The sequence below is a fragment of the Anoplolepis gracilipes genome, chromosome 5 (assembly GCF_047496725.1).
Source record: "Anoplolepis gracilipes chromosome 5, ASM4749672v1, whole genome shotgun sequence".
In the NCBI taxonomy this organism is placed as follows: Eukaryota; Metazoa; Arthropoda; class Insecta; order Hymenoptera; family Formicidae; genus Anoplolepis; species Anoplolepis gracilipes.
In genome coordinates this window covers 8,887,834-8,911,281 of record NC_132974.1, presented here as the reverse complement: position 1 = coordinate 8,911,281, position 23,448 = coordinate 8,887,834, and the positions used below count along the sequence as shown (strand labels likewise).

At 31.3% G+C, this 23,448-nt stretch overlaps 1 protein-coding gene across 1 annotated transcript in view; it reads left to right on the top strand.

Moving 5' to 3' along the window:
* Positions 1–23,448, top strand: part of LOC140666160 (neurotrimin) — an 81,855-nt gene that overhangs the window by 54,988 nt on the left and 3,419 nt on the right. The window contains exons 3-7 of the mRNA XM_072893042.1: positions 1,189–1,396; positions 12,522–12,680; positions 16,910–17,038; positions 18,083–18,220; positions 20,505–20,657. Coding sequence (XP_072749143.1) covers positions 1,189–1,396; positions 12,522–12,680; positions 16,910–17,038; positions 18,083–18,220; positions 20,505–20,657 — 787 coding nt within the window. The remainder of the gene's footprint in view (positions 1–1,188; positions 1,397–12,521; positions 12,681–16,909; positions 17,039–18,082; positions 18,221–20,504; positions 20,658–23,448) is intronic.

Sequence of the window (23,448 nt, the reverse complement as noted above, 5' to 3'; positions counted from 1 at the left end):
ACAGTTGTATATATGTACAATTTATAAGAGTTAATAACTTTATGTTACGTTATTATTATATTATAAAGCTAATTTAGAAAGCCTTAATATGAAATTAATATAAAATTCACTTAACATGAAATTATAATACGCTTTTGTCACTTTCCTCCAGCGATATACCGTGGATTATTATATCTAATGGAACCGGTTGAAAATTGTTGTCCGGATGCAATTTTCTTTTTCACTTTTCTTTTTAAATGAAACTTGAAAATGTAAATCTGTTTAACAACATGATATAATAAAATATTAACTCTTTTCACGCAGCTGGCAACAGCCGAGAAGGGCATAAAGTATCTACATTTGTTGTCTTTCTGGCTATAATACAGGAAAATTGGATATATATCTTGAAAATATATCTTGAAAATTTAATAAATTCTGTACATGTTGAAACATGTGTCCCAAAGAGAGAATTGTTTTTATTTCAAATTGAAGAAGTCGCTAAATTTCGATATTTTTTTTACTTATTTCTCTGACGATTTAAAGAATAGACATTAATATGGTTATAAATAATAATAGCATATAATTAAAATAATTAAATATATACAATTAAAATATTTTTAAAGACATTTAAAGATAATTTCAAAACTGTTGATATATTGTTTTTGTTGAAAAGTCAATCAATATAAAAGACTTTAATATTGCAGAATAACATTAATACTTTTATATTTCTTCGATATTTTCTCCATTTTACCTTCCACAATCATTCGTCTGAGCTGTCAGCACGAATTGATTTATATCTAGGAAGCATTGCATTTCGTGTATATAGGTATTTACATAAAACTTTTTTTTGCTCGCGCTCTCTCTCTCTCTCTCTCTCTCTCTCTTTCTCTTTCTCTCTTTGAAACCTCCCCTAGAAAGTTCTCAAAATACTTGGAAGCAATAAGATGCCGTTCTGCGTATAATACGAAGCTCTTATTTGGATCGCACTTTTCACGTCGAGCATAGTTACTTTGAAATTCTATTTATGTCATACACAATGCATAAACTTAATATAAACATTTTATGTATAATAAGCATTAGAACATAAAATCATAACAGCGATATGTACCAAATCAAACAATACGAATAATACTAGTAAATTAAAAGAATTAAATTATATATTATTGCTTATTAAATTATATGTTATCTGATTTTATTTTTGTATTGCAGGTAGCGTGGCTGCGAGTCGATACGCAGACGATTCTGACGATAGCGAGTCACGTTATCACGAAGAATCATCGGATCGCAGTGACACACATTGGCCATCGAACGTGGTCTCTGCATATAAAAGACACGCGCCAGACTGACAGCGGTTGGTACATGTGCCAGGTCAATACTGACCCGATGTCCAGCATCGTTGGTTTTCTCGAAGTTGTTGGTAAAGATCAAACTTTTAATTCTTCTCAAAAAGATCATTTTTCTTCTATATCTATGTATATTGAAAAACAACGCGTTAATAATTGTTTAATACACTATAATATTGCATATGCATTTTTACGGGCATTTAACGTTACAAAAGAGGATATAATCAATATTATAACCAAAAAGATAATTACACTTAATATCATTTCAAATTTCTGTGCGCGCGTTAACGAGAAGCAAGAAGAAATATCTTAGCTGAAGTAAAGCAGTATAAACATACTTAATTTGCTAACAAGCATAATATATGTACAATAGAAAACACAGACTTACGAAGAGTAAACTAAAATTATATTATAATATAAAAATTTCTAAAATTATATTAATAACTTTACGACTTTAAAATCGTACATTATATGTACAAGTATCAAAATTATTCATAAAATATTTATATGTTTACATGATATGAAAACATACTATTAAAAATCAATTTTTTAGCCCAAAGCATTATACTATACACTTTTCTGAGAGAGAGAAAAATTCCCAGATAAACATCTAAAAATTTTAAGAACGAATTCGGGTATCAGTTTCATACCATTTAGAGATTTTTACATAATACCCTCCTCTCCCGATACACGCAATAGAATGGCGATACAATTATTGGAAGCCTTATAATACTCCTCTTCCGGAATCACCTTTAGTACATTCTCTTTGATCGCTCACTTTGATCGCACACTATAAAAAAAATTTCTTTTAGACGCAATTTTATCGAGGAAAATAAAAAAAAAAATTCTGTTGAAATCAGATCAGATGAATACAGTAGATAGTGAGTCACTGGAAACCTATCGTTTGGCCAAAAATTACGGGACGAAATGAGCGCAAATCTTTCTGCTTTTCATCTTTGTGAATAATGGTAGAATGATGTTTTTTTCGATATTGAAGTATTCAGCTATCCCACAAAGGCAGAGGTTTTCGATGAGGAAGAAACGCACGGCGTGCGTTTAATTCGTTCGAACGTCAAAAGATATTACTACTTCTCTCGTTGTCTTCTAACTAACTGCAGGCTGGTTAGATTAATTGAAACGCTTATATCAGTCGAATTTTATCATATGTGATGGTACATCTTCTTTATAAGTCGTTTTTTTTTAGATTTTCGTCACATTTTTGTCAAGTTTGACACAAAATTTGATACAGACTCGTTTTTTCATCGTAAAACTGAAACCGCATACAAAAACAGGCAAAACGAAACACGTTTTTATTTGTCAACTACTAATCCGGTACTGACACATGTTGGATACAAGGCTTCATATACCTACTTTAGCCGATAAATGGTAACCACTTGTTTTTCTGGGAAAAATCAATCTGGGAACTTTTCAAAGATATTGTGCCAAAGATACACATATAGATTTTCTGTTGAAAATATTACACTATATTATCTAAATGAACGTTTATTGCGTGTGCAATATAATGTAACATAAATTTTTATTTGCCCTATTAAACTTGGACGTTTTATTATTATATCAAACGAATGATAAATCATAATTATTGTAAGCTTTTGTCGGGTAAAGCGTTACTATATTCGCCGTTGAGGAAACATCTATATCGCATACATCGGATAAATATAATATCACGCCCAGCATTATTATCTGTTCGAAAATTACAAATGCTTTCTCTACGTTGCACTCCACACTCAATACAGATTATCATGTTACACAAAGAAACTGACATATCCAGCTGCATAACTGGTGCAATTTCAGTTATGATAGGAGTGACAATAGGACGCGAGCCTTTGAATGTACAACTCTGTATGGTACGTTTATTTGTTTTATCTTGGATAAGTGACAGAATTTCTTTGATAGAAACTTGTCGCATTACAAGTCATTCTTTCTTTTATGGTGTTATTACTGTTCGCTAATTCTGAGCAATGTCAAAGGTATAAAAGCTTCTAAAGAGAATTGCATATACAAAGGTCTTATTAGTATAAAGTGATTTATCTGTATTTTATTTGCATTTGATGAAATCTTTTAATTGCGATATTACATAATTATTACATTATTAACTTTGATAATTGAAAATTAAATAGTTATAAAAGACATCGGTAGAAATTGAATGTATTTATTTAGAAGAAAATGTGACTTCACAATAATCCGTTGGTTTTGACATATATTATCTTCTTTTTGGATATTTTCTATATAATGTACATTTAATATAACTATATATTTTTACACAATTATAAAAATATAAAATTTTAAATTGCTTGGATAATTACATTCGTCACATTTATATTCGCATAATCGTATTTTAGAAATTTTTTGTATTATTTAATATAATAATATAAATAAATGTGAAAAAAATCATTTTCACGAAATTTTTATTTCAAAGTTATTACTTGAATAAAAGTAATAGTGCCATGTGTTGTATATAATTTGACTGGCATAAACTTTCATATATAAATGTTGCGCATAATTTTCATTTTTATGAAGTTTAAAAGACGGAAAATTGAGCGGGAAATGAGAATTCCGGAATGATTTAAGGACCGTTGCGGACAAATATTTGCGAGCAAATCGTGCGTTCGGAATTGCTCGTGAATTTGTAACCTACGCCATCAGAAACTCCAGGATCCTTGACTAGTCGTTGCGAAACTCGACTAAGCACAGGCAGATTCAGCGTTTTCCATGTATACGTAACTCGCGATTGTCCCGCGGAACACGTCCTTTGCTAGCAGGGCGCATCCTTCTTCCCGCGACTATGCATCAACTGATCCTTCCTCGGAACTTTCTTGGCACTTGGTACCACGGTCCCTGTTACCGCCAACTTGTCAAACTTCGCCAACTATGGTCGTCTTGGCGGACACCGTAGTACACCTCTAGAGGAAGCCGTGATTGCTACTGCGAGACACCGATATTCAATCCTTGATTATTTGTTTCGTAGCACTCGGGGAATACTAGGTACAACATCATAAGCTGCGCAAAGCTGATCTTCACCTCTTAATTTAGGTACCAATTCTCCAGCGGGAAATGTATTACTTTCTTAATTAATTTACAGTATAACGCGAAATTACGGCTTGACAATTAAACTGTTATAAAGTATTATTATATTATTCTTTCTTTCTCTAGAATTTTATTTTATTTTAACTTTAATATTAAGCATTCGTCATATTTTTTTAATGCGACACGTCATTAAATAATAATCAAATATTTGCTAACAAAATAGTAAAATTATATTATTGTTTAAATCAATATGTATTAAAAATTTTTTATATAAAATACAGTTTTTCTCAAGATGTGAATATTTTCCTTTTATTGTTACGCTTGACAAACAGTTATTCCGCGTCTTCATTAAACTGGCATCAAGTTTATCTCTTTTTTTTAGATTAACGAACGTATCTTTTTCACTACCAATTATCAGTTGACTTGACAAAGGTCTGACACAAATCCTGATCTCTGGAAATCGTTGGTCAACTCTATCGCGTTTCTAGCGCAATAGCATTCGGGAGATGAATATCAGACTGCCGGAAATTACCAAATAAATGCTGGCATTCTATACTCTCGTGGAAAGCTAATGTATCTCCATAAATACCTCAGTTGAGCTTACTGATTTATATCTCTTAACAAGCTCACTGATAGTATCCCATTGATACATTGCAAAGCTCACGTTAACTAGGATTTAAGTGAGACAGCTGAACGTTCATAAATGGATGTATAATTAAACATTTATTTTCAAGAAAAATCGCTTCATTTATCGCGTAATGTGATTTAATACCTTATTGCATACTAATGATACAGATATTTTATAATTTCATATTTTGCATGCTAGCGTGTTCTTGTCTCTATTAATTAAAAAATATTTGATAAATTTGATAAAGAAGCAATTACAGCAGCAGCAACAGTTACTATTTTTAAATTATTATCTATTTAGAAAAATCTAATTGTAAGAGAAGATTAATGATATATATATATATATATATATATATATATATATATATATATATTTATATAAATAAAAATAAAATAGAAATGAGATATATGAATATATATGGTTTAGCATATAAAGGTTAATATAATAAAAACTAATTTTAATTTTAAAAACTAATCAACTAATTAACAATATTAAAACATGTTTTATATTACTTATGTAGTTATTGATTGTTGTTTATTTCTATTTGTACAATTTATTGATATTTTTCTGTGTGATTAAAAAAAGCTATTGTGCTGAACTTTGCTTTAAAATTTAAAGTAATTTTTTGCGCTGGACGAGAAAAAGAGTTGAACAGATTAAAGATTTCACACCTCAACTCTCTCTCTCTCTCTCTCTCTCTCTCTCTCGGATAGCTTGCCAAGATAGAGACGCCTCCCCGCATTACCCGCAACGACCTTCCGCGATCGGCTGGATTTGTGGCGGCGGAATGCAAATATATGTAAAGTACGTACCCCACACGCCGAAACCTTTCGAGGGCGATTGTACTCTTGGCGGGCTATTAGACACCTTCCCCGGTAAGTCGTGCTCTACGTTCTAATAACCGGTCGACCTCCTCGCGTCGTAAACCGCCCCTTAGCCGCAACGGCTCTGTATAGTTTAACCTCACTGCAACCCCTCGTTAAGATTCTTCTTTATCGGTCCGGTCTATCATCGACCATATCGTCAAGAGTAAGAATAAAAGAAAAAAAGCGACGTGCCAGTTATTTTGGTTCATTTCATTTTATCGGATGACACATCGTATTTTTCAGTAGTTTGCATCGTCCGAGCGGGAAGGGACAAGAAAATTGGTACTGATGCAAATCATTACGATGAAAATGTATCCTAGAATCTCTAATCATATAAATATTGTGATCAATTTTTATTATTCTGTTACTTATGTCAATTTATTATTTTATGAAATGTTATTTTACACAGCTTTTTATAGCTTTGTGTATAATATGATTTAAATGTAACGGTAAATTATTAGCTTTTGTATAAACAATATATGTATTTTAAGGTAAATGAAAAATAAGGATAAAGAGAAAATAGAAGACATAATTGCTCGTTTTTTTTTCTTGCGTTAAACATCGATCGTATTATTTTGCTTTAATTTGCATCGAGAAAGAGGTTGGACACAAGAAGAAAAATTATACTTGCACGAATTCGTTACAGTCTCTATTGTACATTTTTAAAACTCTTACACATGTTTGCATTATTTGTTGAAACCGAATTGCTTTTTTGATAATGTGTGCGTGATAAGAAATTTATTGAAGTTATTTTCAACATGCGTGCTCGCAAATCATTATGAGTACAAAGTAAAATATCACTATATATTTAGACTGACAATAAGAAAATTATTTTAAAACAATAATGTATAATAATTATAATAATCAAACAATAATAACTAAAACAGTAATAGTCATAATTTTCTCTATGTCAGTAAGCTCGAATAAGCATACAATTTGTAATCTATATATCGTCGTTCTCACGTCTTTGCGATAATATGTTTTGGATAATTCAAATTGTTGAGAGAATTTAATCTCCAAGCTTGTTTAAAAATTCAAAAAATAAAAAATATTGAAATATGGAAATAGAAAATATTGCATATAGATTCGATAAATCGTTCAAAATATTGACTTGCAGAAATTTTATCATTGAATGTGTTTTTCATTTCGAGCAAATTTGATTATTGACTGCAGATTGCATTCAACATATAGATTTCTGTTATGTATATAGCAATGATATACCTTTTGTTTATTTATAATTATTAATTTAATTTGTATCCATAAACAAAAAAGTTTACATAAAAAAATTTTAAAATGTTGTGAATCGCAATCTCTGTTTATTCGATACATGTATGTGTAGGATACATATATAAATATAAAGTTTAAGCTTTATCGCAGCTAACTTTTGTTAATTTTCTCTTTGTCGCAGTGAAAATTGTTACCCTGCTCAACTTGCCTCGCTGTAACATTATATGTTCTTACTTACGCGATCAATTACTAGATTGTAAATTTTTTCCTAATATACGCGAATGACCTGATATAGATGACCTGAATATACTACTCGAAGAATATTTGAATTTTCATATAAATGCTGCTTAGAAAACTCAAATTTATATTCTGTCACTGAAAGAAAATGCCTGATTTCTGAATGAAATAATTTGTATTTATTCAAGAAACTTAAAATTATTTATAAACATTTGAAGGATTTAATATTAATCTTAATTTGTATTTATTCAAGAAACTTAAAATTATTTATAAACATTTGAAGGATTTAATATTAACCTTAATTTTGTGCTGTGAACTCTATACAATTGCTCCTAATATATTTTTTAAAATAAATTATAATAAATAATAATTTACAAGGAATATATATTTTTGAATTATAAAAAAAATAATATCAATGATGTGTTATAAAGAAGAAATATATTGTAATTATACTTTATTATAAAACACTGATAGAAAAAATGACTGTAGAAATAATAGATTGAATACATCGCATTAATCGAGATTATTTCAGATGATAGAGAGTTGACAGTGTTCTTACTGCAATATGACATAATTCAATCTCCGGAGATTGACGCGCATACATCAATTTAGTATCACGTTGGTTCACATTCGTTCGACCGATCGAACTTTTCAAACGTTATCGGTATGTCGCAAAATATAGCAGCCATTCAAAAGGACACTCGAAGATATCGGCGGTATGAAACGCGATGTACAGTCGTACAGTCTACGCGCGAATATAAAACGGGATCCGTGAAAACAAACAAAAACAACAGCGCACGTCGGTGCGCGGGCACGCGTGAAATAATAAATTCGACCCAATTGTTTTCCCGTATCAATAAATATACTATCTGCGGATACGGTGCTTTTTTTCGCTCCGTTTGCGCCCGACACAGTCGGAGCAAAGCGCGAAATGAATTGCACGCCGGGCCCGGTGATATCTCTGTGACCTGTGATGGCGCGGGCGCGTAGCGACGCTGGCGTGGGATTGCTTTTTGCTCGATGGCCGATGCCCGCTTAATTCTTTGGAAGAATTCGCTCCGTACCGCCATACAGTAGCTCTCGCTATTTGACTGTTCTGTTGTGACTTGCTGTGTCGTCAGAAGGCAACCTCATTTCGATTATCTCTTTGTTAGAATCGCACAAACATTGCGAAAATACCATTGCTTTGACGTTTCTTCATTGAAAACGTATGAGCTCACATTATATTAATTTTATTTTTACTAATCATTAAATTGTTATTTTTTGTTTGTTAAATAAGGATTTATAAAATTGTTAATAATTCTTTAGAAATATATAATTTAAACTTTGTATTGAGAGTTATTATTGCAGTATCAATTAAATAATAATGAACTTTTTATTAATAGAGAGATAAAGTAAACGAGAATAAAAAACAGGAAATTTTTTTATTTTTATTTAAAAAAGAAATTTAAATTCTGATTCGATTTTAATAATATTTAAATAAAAAAAGAAACTAGATATACAGGCTCTGCACATTTTGAACATCTATAAAATAAGATTAATTTAATTTAGATATACACTTAAAAATTTATAAATATATATCGTTGAAATATGTTATTGGTAAATGAGGATAAATTATTTAGATTTTTTTACAATTGTGTATGCCAGAAATCATTATTAGGACAATCGGTTGTTATCGAGTAATTATATTATTGGCTTATTAAGCTAATTAGAGTATTATTCATCGATTAGCACATAAATAAAAGTTTTTATATTTCTAATGTGCTTCGAGTTTCTACTATTATGCAATCGTAGCTCTCGTCTATCTTCCCCGTCCTGTCGTTAGTACACGGAAGTACCATTCACGCCGGTACTTTTTCGCGTTCGCGGAAACTTCGTCCTGGAACCTCTTTGCCTTCCGAACACGTCTTTCGTAACTCACCAGAGGGACGCGACGTCGGTCTCTGAGAGAAGACTATTCACCAAGGTAGCCTCTTTCGTGACCGGGAAAGAACTCGGTCCGCGTAAGCCGTGGGAAACCATTCCCGGCCAGCCGTCTTTCCGGTACAAACTGCATGTGCGCCGGCCATATTCGGCTCTATTCCGTCTCGAAAGCAAGTCGATAATGAAATTTTTCGCATTGTTGTTGTGGAAAATGTATCGAGACGAGGTGGTCCCTTTATCCTCGTGCGATAAAGATTATTTTCGCGAAGGACGTGGGTCGATTATCATAGAGTGCTGGCGATGCCGTAAACATTGTTCTATATTCTATACACTGCATTGAAAGATCGGTCTCGTGTGCATGCGCGAATAATCTTTGTGTTGCCAACACTAAGGTAAAAATGTTTACAAGCTACGTCAAAAAAAGAACCCTTCCCGCATAAAGCGGTATAAAAAGATAAACTATAGAGGAGGATTTACTGACACACAATATTCTTAGTGTGTGAGATACTTTTTTATATAATGTGCTTAATGTATAATATGTAAGGAAAGTAAGTAATTTATTATATTAAACATGAATTTTATTGACGTTTAGAAGAAATCTCTTATAGCGAGTAATATCTAAAAAACAACATTTTGTGACAATTATGAAATCTCTCATTTTAGTCGAAAATAGTAATTTTCTCATTAAAATAATTTTTTTTATGAATAAAAACAAAACTTGCAATCTTAATAATTCTTATTTTTGATATAAATGTAAAAAACTAGCACATAGTACAATATTTTTTTTAATTACAAACGTATACTATATAAAAATTTATTATATAAATAATAAATTTTTATTACCTAATTGGAGAAATAACTTTATATTTACAAACAAGCAAAAAACTTTTATTTATGGTCTAATCGATAAATAATACTCTAATTAGCTTAATAAGCCAATAATATAATTATTCGATAATTTTATATTTATATACATTTAAATACAATTTAAACTTTTAATTAATTTATAAAATAATAAAATAATCCTTTTTATGATAAACATTTTATAGCACTTCTTCGCAGTTTAAAAGTATTCTTAATGTTATAACATTTTGCAAACTAGATAAGTTTGACATTTAATTTTGTCGTTTTGTCATTCTGTCATTTTGTCATTCTGTCGTCTTGCCATCTTATTATCTTGTCTGTTTTATTTAACTATCTCTAATATATATATATATATATATATATATATATATATATATATATGAGAGATCTATATCTATATATATAGATATTTAAGAGACACTGATTAATTTAACTTACGAGCATTGGCGCGTGAGTAAATTTGTCCTGCGGCAGGAGCAATGACCTTCCCTATATTTGGATGTAGAAACATGGAAGTAGTATTTTTTCAAAACATTATTTTATTATTAAAGAGTATGTGCTTTTATTATCAAATAATAATAATTAATAAAGATAATTAATAATTTAATTTATAATTTGATAAATACATAACTTAGAGAGTAATCCGCAGAAAATAATTTTTGCACTAATGTTAATTTCTGCAGTTGAAAAATAATAAAAAATTATATCTTTTCAAAAAAGCTTTTTTTCAAAAGGTTTTTATTCTGCACAATATAATAATTTTAGATTTTTATTTAACAGTTATGTTTATACTTATTTATATAATAAGTGTAGATACAGATTTCAAGATAAGATACAGATCAGATAAATAATATATACAAAAATTCAATCAATATAATTTTATATATAAATACAAAAAATCTAACCACAGGAGAGAGATTTTTCTGAATTTTTGTTCCTATTGAGGCGACCGGTTTCTCTCTGGAATATTTTGCTGCGTTTGTCAAAGCAAGAGAGAAAATTGAACGGTCCTATTCTCATTTGCTTTATTCTTTATATATTTTTCTACGTTTTATAGCAGCATATCTTTTGGAACAATATCTTTAGAATCTTTTTTCTTTTATGTTTATAAAGAGGTGCAAACATTAATACAAATATTCTATTACATTGTGGATTAGTAGAAATAAAAATCACGCGAAATGTACGTATATTAAAACAAGACAAACAGGAAATATATTTCTTATTGATTTCGATATTTTGGTTGATTTATTTACTCAGATTAGAAGACTAAGCATAGTTTCTCTAAGCTATCAAATATATATACATCTCCTAAACACAGAACAATGCCACATATATCCAACCATTATTTACTAACTTGGATAAAGCTGTGCGATGGATTTACTTTACATGATATATTGCTTGCTTATAAAGTTCGAGTAATTTGAATAATTCAGTTACATTCTCTTAGTTCAAATCCTGTTTGTATCACTTGTACATATATTAATATGCAAAGATGTTGTAGCTTTTAATAAAAAGTTTTTCTCTATCAGTCAGATTAACTATCACATACATATAGCAAAAATATATGTATAAATATATTAAATTGTACGTATGCTTAAATTAATAAAATTATAATTTTATTTAATTTACAACCACTTAAGTTATGTGTGTATATTTTATAGGCGATCATATACATATATATATATATATATATATATTATATAAAATATATTTATCTTGCGTTGAAATACAGTATATCTTTAATCAGCTTGTATGAACCTTACCAACGTTTTATCGAGCAACTTGTGGTTTCGCGCTCAAAGATAAGTATATATATATATATATATATATATATATATATATATCGTAAAAATATATTTTTACGACGCCCTAATACTATGCATTCTTTTACAACATCCGATATCGAGCTTCCGGTTGTAATCTATAACAAAGTAATGTGAGTTACGATTCGTTCAAAGTCACGCACCGTAATCGACGCGTCAAAGATCGATGAAAAGTTTCTCCAATGTAATAAAAAGATATCTCGCATGTGAAAAAAAAACAGAGACTGCTAGGAAAAGGGGGTGCCAACCGGACGTAGACCGGAAAGCTGCGAAGATTCGAGCAAATTCGAGATCGACGAGGCGAAAACGAGATCTGCCGAGCGAATCGAAATTTTACGAGCGAATCCGCCGTATACGCGAACGAATGGGGCGCGAAGCCCCCATTCTCATGTTCGCGCGTGCTCCCGCGGTGCGGTACACAGGCAGAATATTGCGACATGGTTAGACGGTGACAGAGCATGATCGGCCACCGAGAGATATCCATCTATCTGGCCTGGGGGATGCTGCTATGCGCAATGTTCCCCGTGTGTTGGTACGCACACGCAGCCTCCGGGACGTTCTCGTTGCAATGTGGTCATTGTTTCAGTGCCACCGGATATCCTGGACTACCCCACCAGCACGGACATGGTGGTGCGGGAGGGCAGCAACGTGACGTTACGGTGCGCGGCGACAGGAACACCGGAACCGACGGTCACGTGGCGTCGTGAGGCGGGTGGCACGATTAGCTTGTCAAACTGGCACGAAGGTACGTATCTTTGCGCTATTACTATTACTATTAATTCTTCAGATACTAACTAGGTATATTCTATTGCACAATTGTTGCCGATTTGCTAAAAACACTCAACTCTTAAATCGCGAGGGAAGTTTTCTCTCGCTCGGTTTCCCCTTTCAACCCTGTTTTGTTGTTATCCCGCGTCGCGTATATTGAACGTAATCCGTTCGCAGAATGTTTGTACTGCGAGGCTTTTTCTTGCTTGCGCGCGCTAAAACAGAACGAAAGCTCGTCGCGTCATTTTGTGCTGATTGAACGGAATGTTTATTGTAAATCCGGTCGGATCATTGAGTGAATTTTGATGGATAACGCTATGTGAATCGATATGTGTGTTTTTTTATTGAATACACTGTAGATTGAACACGTCGCAATTGATGCGGACAAAGCAAGCTGGCTTATCGATTAGAATAGAACTAATTAATGCATATTATAATACATATTTTTTAAATAATTTTTGATTATTTTTATTAATATCACGTATATATTTTTCTTTTTTATAATTATGAAGCTTTTGATTTCATTGATATTTTATATATTGCTTCGACAATAATTTACTCTTCCACTATCCTTCCGCTTCTTATAATCTCTTACCGGCGAGAAAATTTAACGATTCGTTACACAAAATGGTTTCTTTCCTGATGTTATTATCAACGAACTGCCGTTGGCGCAATGTCTATCAAAATAAAATTGCCGAGCATTTATAATATAAACTTATTTACTTAACCCATTTAACGAGAAATTAATTTTGTTTATAATTTGGAACAAATTTCTGTTGTGCCATCTTTAAGTAAAGTCTAGTAATCAACATATAATTTAATTTCTTAATTGTTGTAGAAGAAAGACTATCTACAAGTGTTTGCGATAGAATATTTCAGCTAAAACTTTTTATCAATGACAATTTTACAATGCATAATGATTGCTGATACTTGTGAAGTTTACTATTATTACAATTTCTTTAACTAATTTAACTTCTAATTACAAAAATACGATAATATATTGCATTATTAACCTTTTACACGTGTTTCTATATAATTTAAACGTTAATGTTTCTTCTGAAAAATAACATATATTTATATATACATATACATATATGTATATACATATATTCACTCACAGAAAAGATTAATGCTATTACTCTTCAATCTATCATAAACTAGAATCGATATAGCACCAGTCATATTTATTATTGAGACCAATATTTTATTCTTGTTGGAAATTCTTAAATCTAAAATAAAATTAGTACTATCTCGTTAATTTTTAATAGGATGTCTTTTGGTAGCGCCAACTATCGTGGCGCTAACATCAAGCAAGTTATTCTAAATGTAAGAATATATAAACTTAGATTTGTATATAATACTGTTGTCTCAAAAAAATAAGACAATCTTATTTAATTCAAGAGAAAAGAATAGGAATAACTGATTTAATTTTAAAATTGTTTTAAATATATTAAAATTGTTTTATTTTTATACTACATGAGATTGTGACGATAACTAAACACATCAAGAATATTTTTTGCCTCATAATCAGAAATCCTTTCGGAGAGTGTTCATTTATTTGTTTGTTTATTTATATTAAAAATTGTAATTAATTTTTTAACTTTACGTAAAATTAAAATTGAAAGACTCAATTCCATTCAATTCAGAAGTTTTTGTTTTACAAAACCTCTCAAACGATTCGCTATTCTCGCAATCCAATCATTCACACGTTTTTGGTTTCCAGCTTTGTTCAATAGCATCTCTCTTGTTTTCCGCTTTGTGTCAGGATCGTTCAGATCTTTCGTTGACTAATTGCACTAGCAAGTGCCAGGGGCATTCTTGATTGTACATCAGGCAAGGTAGGCTAAAATATCGCTTTGGTCCCTCTCTTTTTCGGCTATAGATTTTTCTCTCATTCTTTCATACCTTTTTCTCCTTTACTCTATTTTTGTTTGTCGAGTACGTTACCGAATTTTTGTGCTTCGGAAACACTGATCCTACAGACCAATGTACAATACATTTGTATTTTTGTTCTTTCGAAAGGAGCCGTGTCAAGAAGTGCAAAGAAACATCTTGCGGTGATAATACATTGTTCATGCGATCATGCTTCTATTATTCTATGCTTTATTCAATGGATGAAACTTTTATCTTCCGGGACCAATTTTAAGGAATCGCTTTAAGCGTTTTTTCACGTCCCGTTATCCTTTTATTCATCTCTTCATCTTGCGTTCGTTTTGCGGGAAGGTTCAGTCGCGATTCCATTAGACGATAAGTACCGGAAAATAGAGTATTCCATCGCACAGCTGTGCGCCATCGCTCTTACGATTTTCTCACTCAATTCGCGCACTTCGTTTGACTCCCAATAATAGTTGAGAGACGAAAAGAGTTCTTTTATCTTTTTATTTTTATACGATAATCCATACTAAGCGAGTCTGCTTTCTGAAGATGATAAAAATTTGATGTGCGAATTTACCTCAAAGGTCTCAACAGGTGCGAAAATGAAAACGCTTTTCAAGATATTGTGCAGACGTCGTTATGCATAAATTTTATGGTACATATTCAAATGCTACAAAAAGCATGAGAAATAATTTACACTATTAAGTAAATAATAACGCAATGAGAAAGATTTTCGCGATAATTAAATAATAAAATTAATGGCTATATTATTATATAAAATTATTAAAATGAATTATAAGTATTCTAAATACGCATACATATTATTTAATAGACATGATAAATACAATTAAATATTATATCTAATAATTTTATTGTTGTTTTATTTTTCCAAAGATTTTAATTTTATGTTAAACATTCTTCTTTATATAATGTATATATATCTATATTTATATTTATTTTTTCATTATAAAAATTTTATATTAAAATAGAGTATATATTTGTATATTTATGCAAATTACTTTTAATATACATATATAATTATATATTATAATTTCAATATATATTATATATGTTGTTATTGTAATAAATAATTAACTAAATGTAAAAAAGGGACTATGTATTATATATTATTATATAATTTTTTATAAACTTTTTTTTAGTATATAAATTACGTAACATTGTTTTTTAACAATAATGTGTAGATATAATATTGTATATACATTAGTAGGGGTCGCTGTTGATCTATAAAGAAAAGAATGTAAATTATATGTAATCAATCTGAAAATAAATATTGCTAGTTTGTCAATTTAATTTTATTGCACACTCACAATGTGGAACTAATTGTGATTTCAATGTACAAATCGATTAGCACATTTAATTATATAATATCGAAATTTTAAGGAAATACACATTTTAATTAAACTTGAAATCAATTGTTTCATAATATTAAGCTAGTCGACCGTATTGCAGCATGTGAAACAGGAATTATTGGAAAACGTCAAAGAATAAATATTAATTTACAATACATGAAATTACAACTGTGACATACACATAATGAGTACTACTTTGTTCACTTTCACGTATTAATATTACATTCCATTTAGTATAATTTGCTATCAAGCTATTTAGTACATCTAATATGTTATTCAATAGCTATTCAATGTTTTATCTTCTTTCATTACTAATATGTATATCGCAAAATATTTTAATAAATTTATTGTATTTTGGTATAAACAAATGTGGACGAAAAAGTATATTTCATGCTTTATTTAAATTGTATATTTGAAAATTTCGCAAATTGCAGAACGTAAAATTAAATATATTATTTGCATTTCACATTTTTACTACTTACCACATAATTAAAGTATATGTATGCTGATTGATATGTATGTATACGTTATAAATGATATATCAAAAAATGAGAAGAAAATATACAAATTTTTGTTTGTTGGTATTATATATTTATAAACAGAATTATTAACAGTTTGATTATATTTGTATTTTTTAATAATAATAATTTAAAGCATGTATATATTTAAGAATATATATTTAATTGATAATATTAGGTTTGAAAAGGCTACATTTCTTGGCTTGAAAAAAAGCATTTTATATAAAGACTCTAAATTCCGAAAGATAATTTGATGAGAAATGTGTTTACAATTCAGAATATTCTATTAAAAATTGACGTGGCATTAATGCATACAATTGATCAGATTGTGTTTATATTGTCAGATGCGTTTCTGAGCGGTTAGTGAAGCGTACATAACTCACATGCCGTAATTTACGTTTATATGAATTTATATGCCTGAATTTCTGTATAAATTGTTACAGCGGCGAGTATCGAAGGTCCGGAGCTGGAAATAACACGCATTACGCGTCTCCATATGGGACCGTATCTCTGCATAGCATCCAATGGGGTGCCACCTACAGTCAGCAAGCGGATCCTTCTCACTGTTCACTGTACGTAATTTTGCTACGTGATCCTAGAGTCCGTTTTATGGCCAAGAGATACACTTTCATTGAAATGTGAAACGTTGTAAAATACCCATAAATAATTTTTTCATTGCACTCGAGAGAAGTATTATCAAATGCAGGTTTATTTTATTAAATTAAAAACTGTACGTCTATTTATATAATTATTAAATCTTATAGTAATCATTATCAATATTAATTAATCTTTAAATAGGAAAAAAATTACAAGATATGTAATAGACATCCATAAAGTATCACATTATCATAATTTCTGCTTCGAAATAAAATTTTTTCAATGTGGTTGAAAAAACTTGGTATTATTCAGTTCCCATGTTATATCTTATGTAGATATATGCATGAATGATGTTATACAGTTTTGTGTTCTATTCTAGAAATTCTTTCTTATGTGTCGCGTTTTTGTCACAAAATATAATTTAAATTGTCGTACTCGCGCGCGTGCTGTAAGCGATCTCGCGTAACGACGTCTCTCAGAGTGGGCATGGTGAATAGGTGATCCCGAGGGCCATTGTTCCTGAAAACGGAGTTAAATCTTTCCCGCCGCTGGCTATGTAATTTTGCTATGCGATGTGTCGCGAGTCGCTTACTATGAGAACAAGTGACGTTTTTGGATTGATTAAAAAATAAGAGAAATTTTCTGAGGAAAAACACATTAAAAATGAACAGAATATATCTTTATATAAGATTGTCAAACGTCAGATATATCTTGATGATGATATCTTGATCTTCATTAAACTTATTTTACAGTTTAAAAATTTTTATTAAATACATATGTCTACATGTCTTAAATCAAAATGTGATTATAGTAAAATTTCATTAACATGAAATTGATAAATTGTTCGGTTACTTAATTTTTATTTCAACGGTAGAAAAATTTAATAATAGAAGACATGCACTTCTACACAATTTTATATCCAACATAATAGATATGTATCTACTTAAATTATTAATAACGTAATGTTTGCATTTTATATATAATTTACATATTTTATTGAAACATATTACTTTATATAGTTCAGCCTATGGTTTGGATCGAAAATCAGCTAGTAGGTGCTTACGAAGGACAAACTCTCACATTGGAATGTCATAGCGAAGCTCATCCTAGTCCTATTACTTATTGGACGAAACCAACAAATGAGACTATCGCCAATGGTGAGTAGACATTTTCATATTTTTATTATAAAAAAGATTTTCTACTTTCGTCAACAATAAACGATAAACTAAAAATACACAAAGAAAAACAATATTTATTTTAATATTATTTCTTAGGAAAATTTATATAAATTGGAATATTTAAATTTATTCTTCAAGTGTATTAATATCAAGAGATAAAACAATAACGCTATTGACAGTTCAATCATTGACAGTTCATATATTTCCAATTTGAAGCAAATTCTCTATTTAAGGTACTATTGTTATGTTTCCATATTTATTTCTCGAGGACAAACAATGCAATTTTTAACTGATAAATGTGTGCTTGTTAATATTCCGTATCGTATTGAAAAATATTTGCATTTTATATATATAATATTCGCCATCTGGGAAGGTGGAAAAATGAGAGTTTTACTAAAACCGAGAGCTCGTTTCATTCCAATTTGAGATAATTATTGTAAGTTCTTTTCTTCCGCGTGCCGAGGGGTGCACGCACGAACAGTTGTAATGCGATTCGCCTTAATTACACCGCGCTAACGCTGTTGTTTCACTCTAATTGCTACCATGCATCTTTGCGATATGCCAAGGGGTTAAGGGCAAGGGCAGCGGTATTAAAACTTAAAACGTGTGCATGCCATCGTGTCGGGTCGCTAATACGTGACAAGCATCGTCCGTATATATACGCGGGTTGGCTGAAATTTTTCTTCAAAGTGTTATAATGAAAAGGTACATTCGAATTAATTAAGAGCACGCGGAATTGTTTTGCAGATCCAAGTTTTTATTTGTTATCGCAAGTTTGATCTAGTCACTTAATTAACGTTGGATAGAAGTTCGCAACTCGAAGAATAAAATTAGCATTGAAATTTTTGTCGATTAATTGTAAAGAAGAGAAAGACTTTATTATACAATTGCTGCAAATGCAGATGTTTTTCAATGCAATAATCTATTAAGTTTCTTATATATTTGCGTAAATATTGTGTTCCTTTGTTTCACTTATCTAACAGAAATAATGTTTTAAGAGGTTTTATGACGTTAAGCATTCATATATATATACATGCACGCATCGATAGAAATAACTTCGTTAATTAGTCATTAGTTATACTGTTAACTGATATTATTTTATTAGAATAATACAACTTTTATCAAAAAGGTAAAATATAGATAGGACGACTTAATAAGAGAATTATATTATGCAAAATATGAATTATTTCATCAATTTCATTGTATAATAAAACTTATTTTTCGACTGTCCCATGGTTACGTTTTTGAACAAAGTAAATTTGCCTAAAATTACATCTATTTATATCTAAAGCGGCGATAAATAAACTTTGATGCAAAAAAGTGTGATATGATTATTACGAATATAACGCAATACACACTTGCACCATTATCTGTTAGTAAGTTTTCTTTAAAATAACATTTCCACATTGTCAGTGTCATAGTCTCAAATATATAAAAATCGATATTCGTGCTATTTTCTACACGTCGGAACAAAAATGACATTTGCACGAATAACATGGTCCGCTTCATGCACACTTTGCACAGTTCTATAATACTTAAGCTGCTTGGAACATAAATACGAAGTTTATGCTGCGCGCATCGATCCAGAATTTTCTGTTATTCTGGGCTGCCGTGAAAGCTTGTCTAGTTAGTGCTATTCCATTCGCAGCAATGAAACGGATTAGCTTTTTAACGAGGGACAAGTACAATTATATCAAAGCAAAAAAACCGATTTTACGCATTATTCGCTTCTAGTTATCAACCTCCCGCGAATTATTGACTTGGATTAAAGAGCTAGTATAATTATAATTTACATTTACATGTGAAATTTATAATTATTGTTTTATTAATCGCGCTATTGATGTTGTTAATCCATATCTGTGATATATAATAAACCTATTATTTATAAATAATACGTAATATTATTTCACCATATCAATTGAAAACACAACTGGCTTACTAAAATAACATTTATATAATATTTACTATATACATAAATTGTTTGATACAAAAGGAAAATAATTTAAACATACATATATACACGAACAATCTTATATGTCTACATAAGACTTTTATTTATCTGTTTGCATTATATTTTACAATATATTTTATAAAATAGAAAATTTACCGTTAATTATATAAATTATAGTGTGCGTGAAATAAGATATATTAATTCTAGTCGTACAAATTTTTTTAGTATTTTGATTTTGATAACAAGTCGTTACATCAATATATTTAATATGCACAGGCTAACAAAAACTGTCAATATTTTCACACTTTTCAGACGAGAATTATAAAGTCGAAACAATCCCTAAAGGATTATATGAAATGACGATGAAGCTTGTGATAAAATCTGTACGAGTCCAGGATTTTGGATCCTTCCGCTGCGTGGCAACGAATTCTCTCGGAGAAACTGATGGAAGGATAAAACTTTATAGTGAGTAATATTTAGAAATGTATTCATTTATAATATTTTATATATTTTTTTTCATTATTTATTATATTACTCATTTTGTCTCTATATAGTATATTTATGCTTCAATAACGTAATTACTTGTGGCAGATAATGCATATATTAATAATTGAATTTTATTTTGTAAGGTGTTGCACAAAATTTGTTTGCTTTAGTTTTTTTTTTTTTTATAATATACACATCATGCATGGAAAAAGGGACAATAAAAACATTATATTTTACTAAATTATGAAAAAGAAATCTTGATGAGTTTGTATATTTTATTTTTTTATTATTTTTAATGACATATTACAATTACGTGTACGTGCGAAGAAATCAGTTTTATTTATTATTGGGAAATATAATGTGGGACAATTTTGGTAATTAAACTTGTTAAAATAAAAATGAAAATGTACAGAGATTGAAACTCATTGTGGCACAATACGTAAGCGCGACGCTTTGTCGACAATGAATGAAAAATCTACATATTTTTTGGTACACAATTATTTTGGGGGCGAAACATCTCGTTCCGGAATTAAACCAGCAGCGTTCGTGATTCTTAAGCGGATAACTTATCGGTTTATCGCCGATCGATATAACCTTCTCGACGTAATTGCCCCAATCTCAGTGTACCAATGCACCCCCCCCCCTCCGTCTCTCGTTCTACGACGCCATCGCTAAATTCCATCATCCTTCCGTGCATACGAACTTTGGAAACCAAACAACCTTTCTCCGTTCCTGTTTACTCCAGTCCCTTTGCTTACTCTCGTGACGGAATAAAAAAACCGGCAATTTCTCGCAGTGAAAGATGTTGCTCGTTAGCTAACGGCATTAGTAGCCTCGCCATTTCTTCGTGTACAATAGAGAATGAAAGTGCCTGAGAGGCCTCGTAGGCTTCTGAAAGGGAACGTTGCTGTGAATCAAGCCAGGTCGAGTCACATCGCGTCGTGTCATGTCATGTCATCTTCGTGCCACTACGTCACGCGTCCATCCCGTTTACCGTCATTATATTTCATTGGATCTCTCGCGCGAGATTCAAGTGGTAAGCACACCAAATACGTAAAGCACGACCCGTCCGTTCCGTTCGACCTCGCTGATGTTAATTGATCGCCTCTCCAATTAGAGTGTCGACGGTGGGAGGAAAGGGACGGGGAGGTAACGACGGCGGAAGGACGGAAGCGGTCCGTTCAAAGAGAAAGGAAGGGAGTGATGGCTCTTTAACGAAAATCGCGCCGTTTATGATGATTGGATAAGGGTAGGGGGTGAAGAGGAGAGTCGTAGCGCGCGCGGGGCACTTAATTACCGACAATTGCAAATAAAATGCTGCGGTTGAAACGACATGGCGGAATAGCTGGACGCGCCCGTCACGAATTTCTTCTTTCGATTCCCACGAATCATACCTCCAATAATTATTCCGATAATTTAATCTAACAGATTGGCCTCCCGTTCTCCATTGAAATCGTCCTGCATGCCCTGTCACCCTAGTCGAAAGATTTACCCGCGCCATATATGCTTAAGAATATTAACAATAATTACCGAGAGAAATGAGTCGTAGATTACATGGCCTGCTGAAATCGTTAATTTCAATAAGAATCTTGCTTGAGTTGAAACACGAAGAAAAGAAAGATAGAAAAGGACAAATTATAGACGTAGCGCGGCTCGTACGGGAAGAAGCGAGTTACAAAGGGATTGTTTTAAGGGCGGCTAAGATTGTGTAAAGTACTTTTCGCTCGAGTCGCGCCATCGCGTCGGTCGTTCCGAGTCTGTACAATGACGTGCACGCATGGCATGCAAGTCCTGTGCATGATGGCCTATATTCAAATTGCATTATATCGCCGGATGAGGGTGCGCGAGCGCGCGCGAACAGATGTGACCGATAAATGCGCCGTGGAAGCCATGGTCGTTAGTTCACTTTTGCTGCGCTAGCCGGTACAAGCGAATGTTCTTTGAGGAAGAATTAAATCACAATTGGTCTCGTAAATCTGATTTTACAACGCCCGGTATTACGCTACAATAATTTTTAAAGATTATTAGCAATTAGTGATGTAATTACTATTCACTGTTATTATCAAATTGGTGCATTATAGTGTGCTGAATTAATTGTATTAAATAGTTTGCGCCGTGTTATAAGTTACCTTTTCTCTCTATTTCTTTGAATTTATATGATAGCCTGTACGTCTAAGAATAAAATAATTACAATCTGTCCTTTTTCTTCATCTTTTATCATTTTTAATTTTCCGATATTAATGATGCAGACGAAATTTCTAACGTATATTCATAATTCTCTGGGCTACTGGTAATTCTTTTTGAAATACGAATAAAAAGAGAACGAATGAAAAAAAAACAAGTTGAATTATTTTATTCCTTGCTTTTATTGCTTACACTCAAACGCTATTAAGCGTGAAATGGCAGGCATCATCGGTAGTGCAGTGAACAGAATTGCGAGTCTTAAGGGAGGAATGTATTACTGGCTAATTGCAGTGAGATGGAAGAGAACTCTGAGCATCTTAAACCACAGTCGCAATATTCATTACCGCAGATACAGCAAGCATCAAAGAAAATTATATAATAACGGCATGCGCTAATAAATGTAAATTTGCAATTTAAGGTATTCGGAACGATAACCATTTCAACGATTCTCGGTAACAGTGTGGTACATAAAGCTGACCACGGTACCACAGTCCCGATATTGCCGAAACGTGGTGTCCAACCGTATTAATTAATGTATTTGTTAAATTATATTATTACAGTAAACTGTCAGGATAGTCGAGAGCGC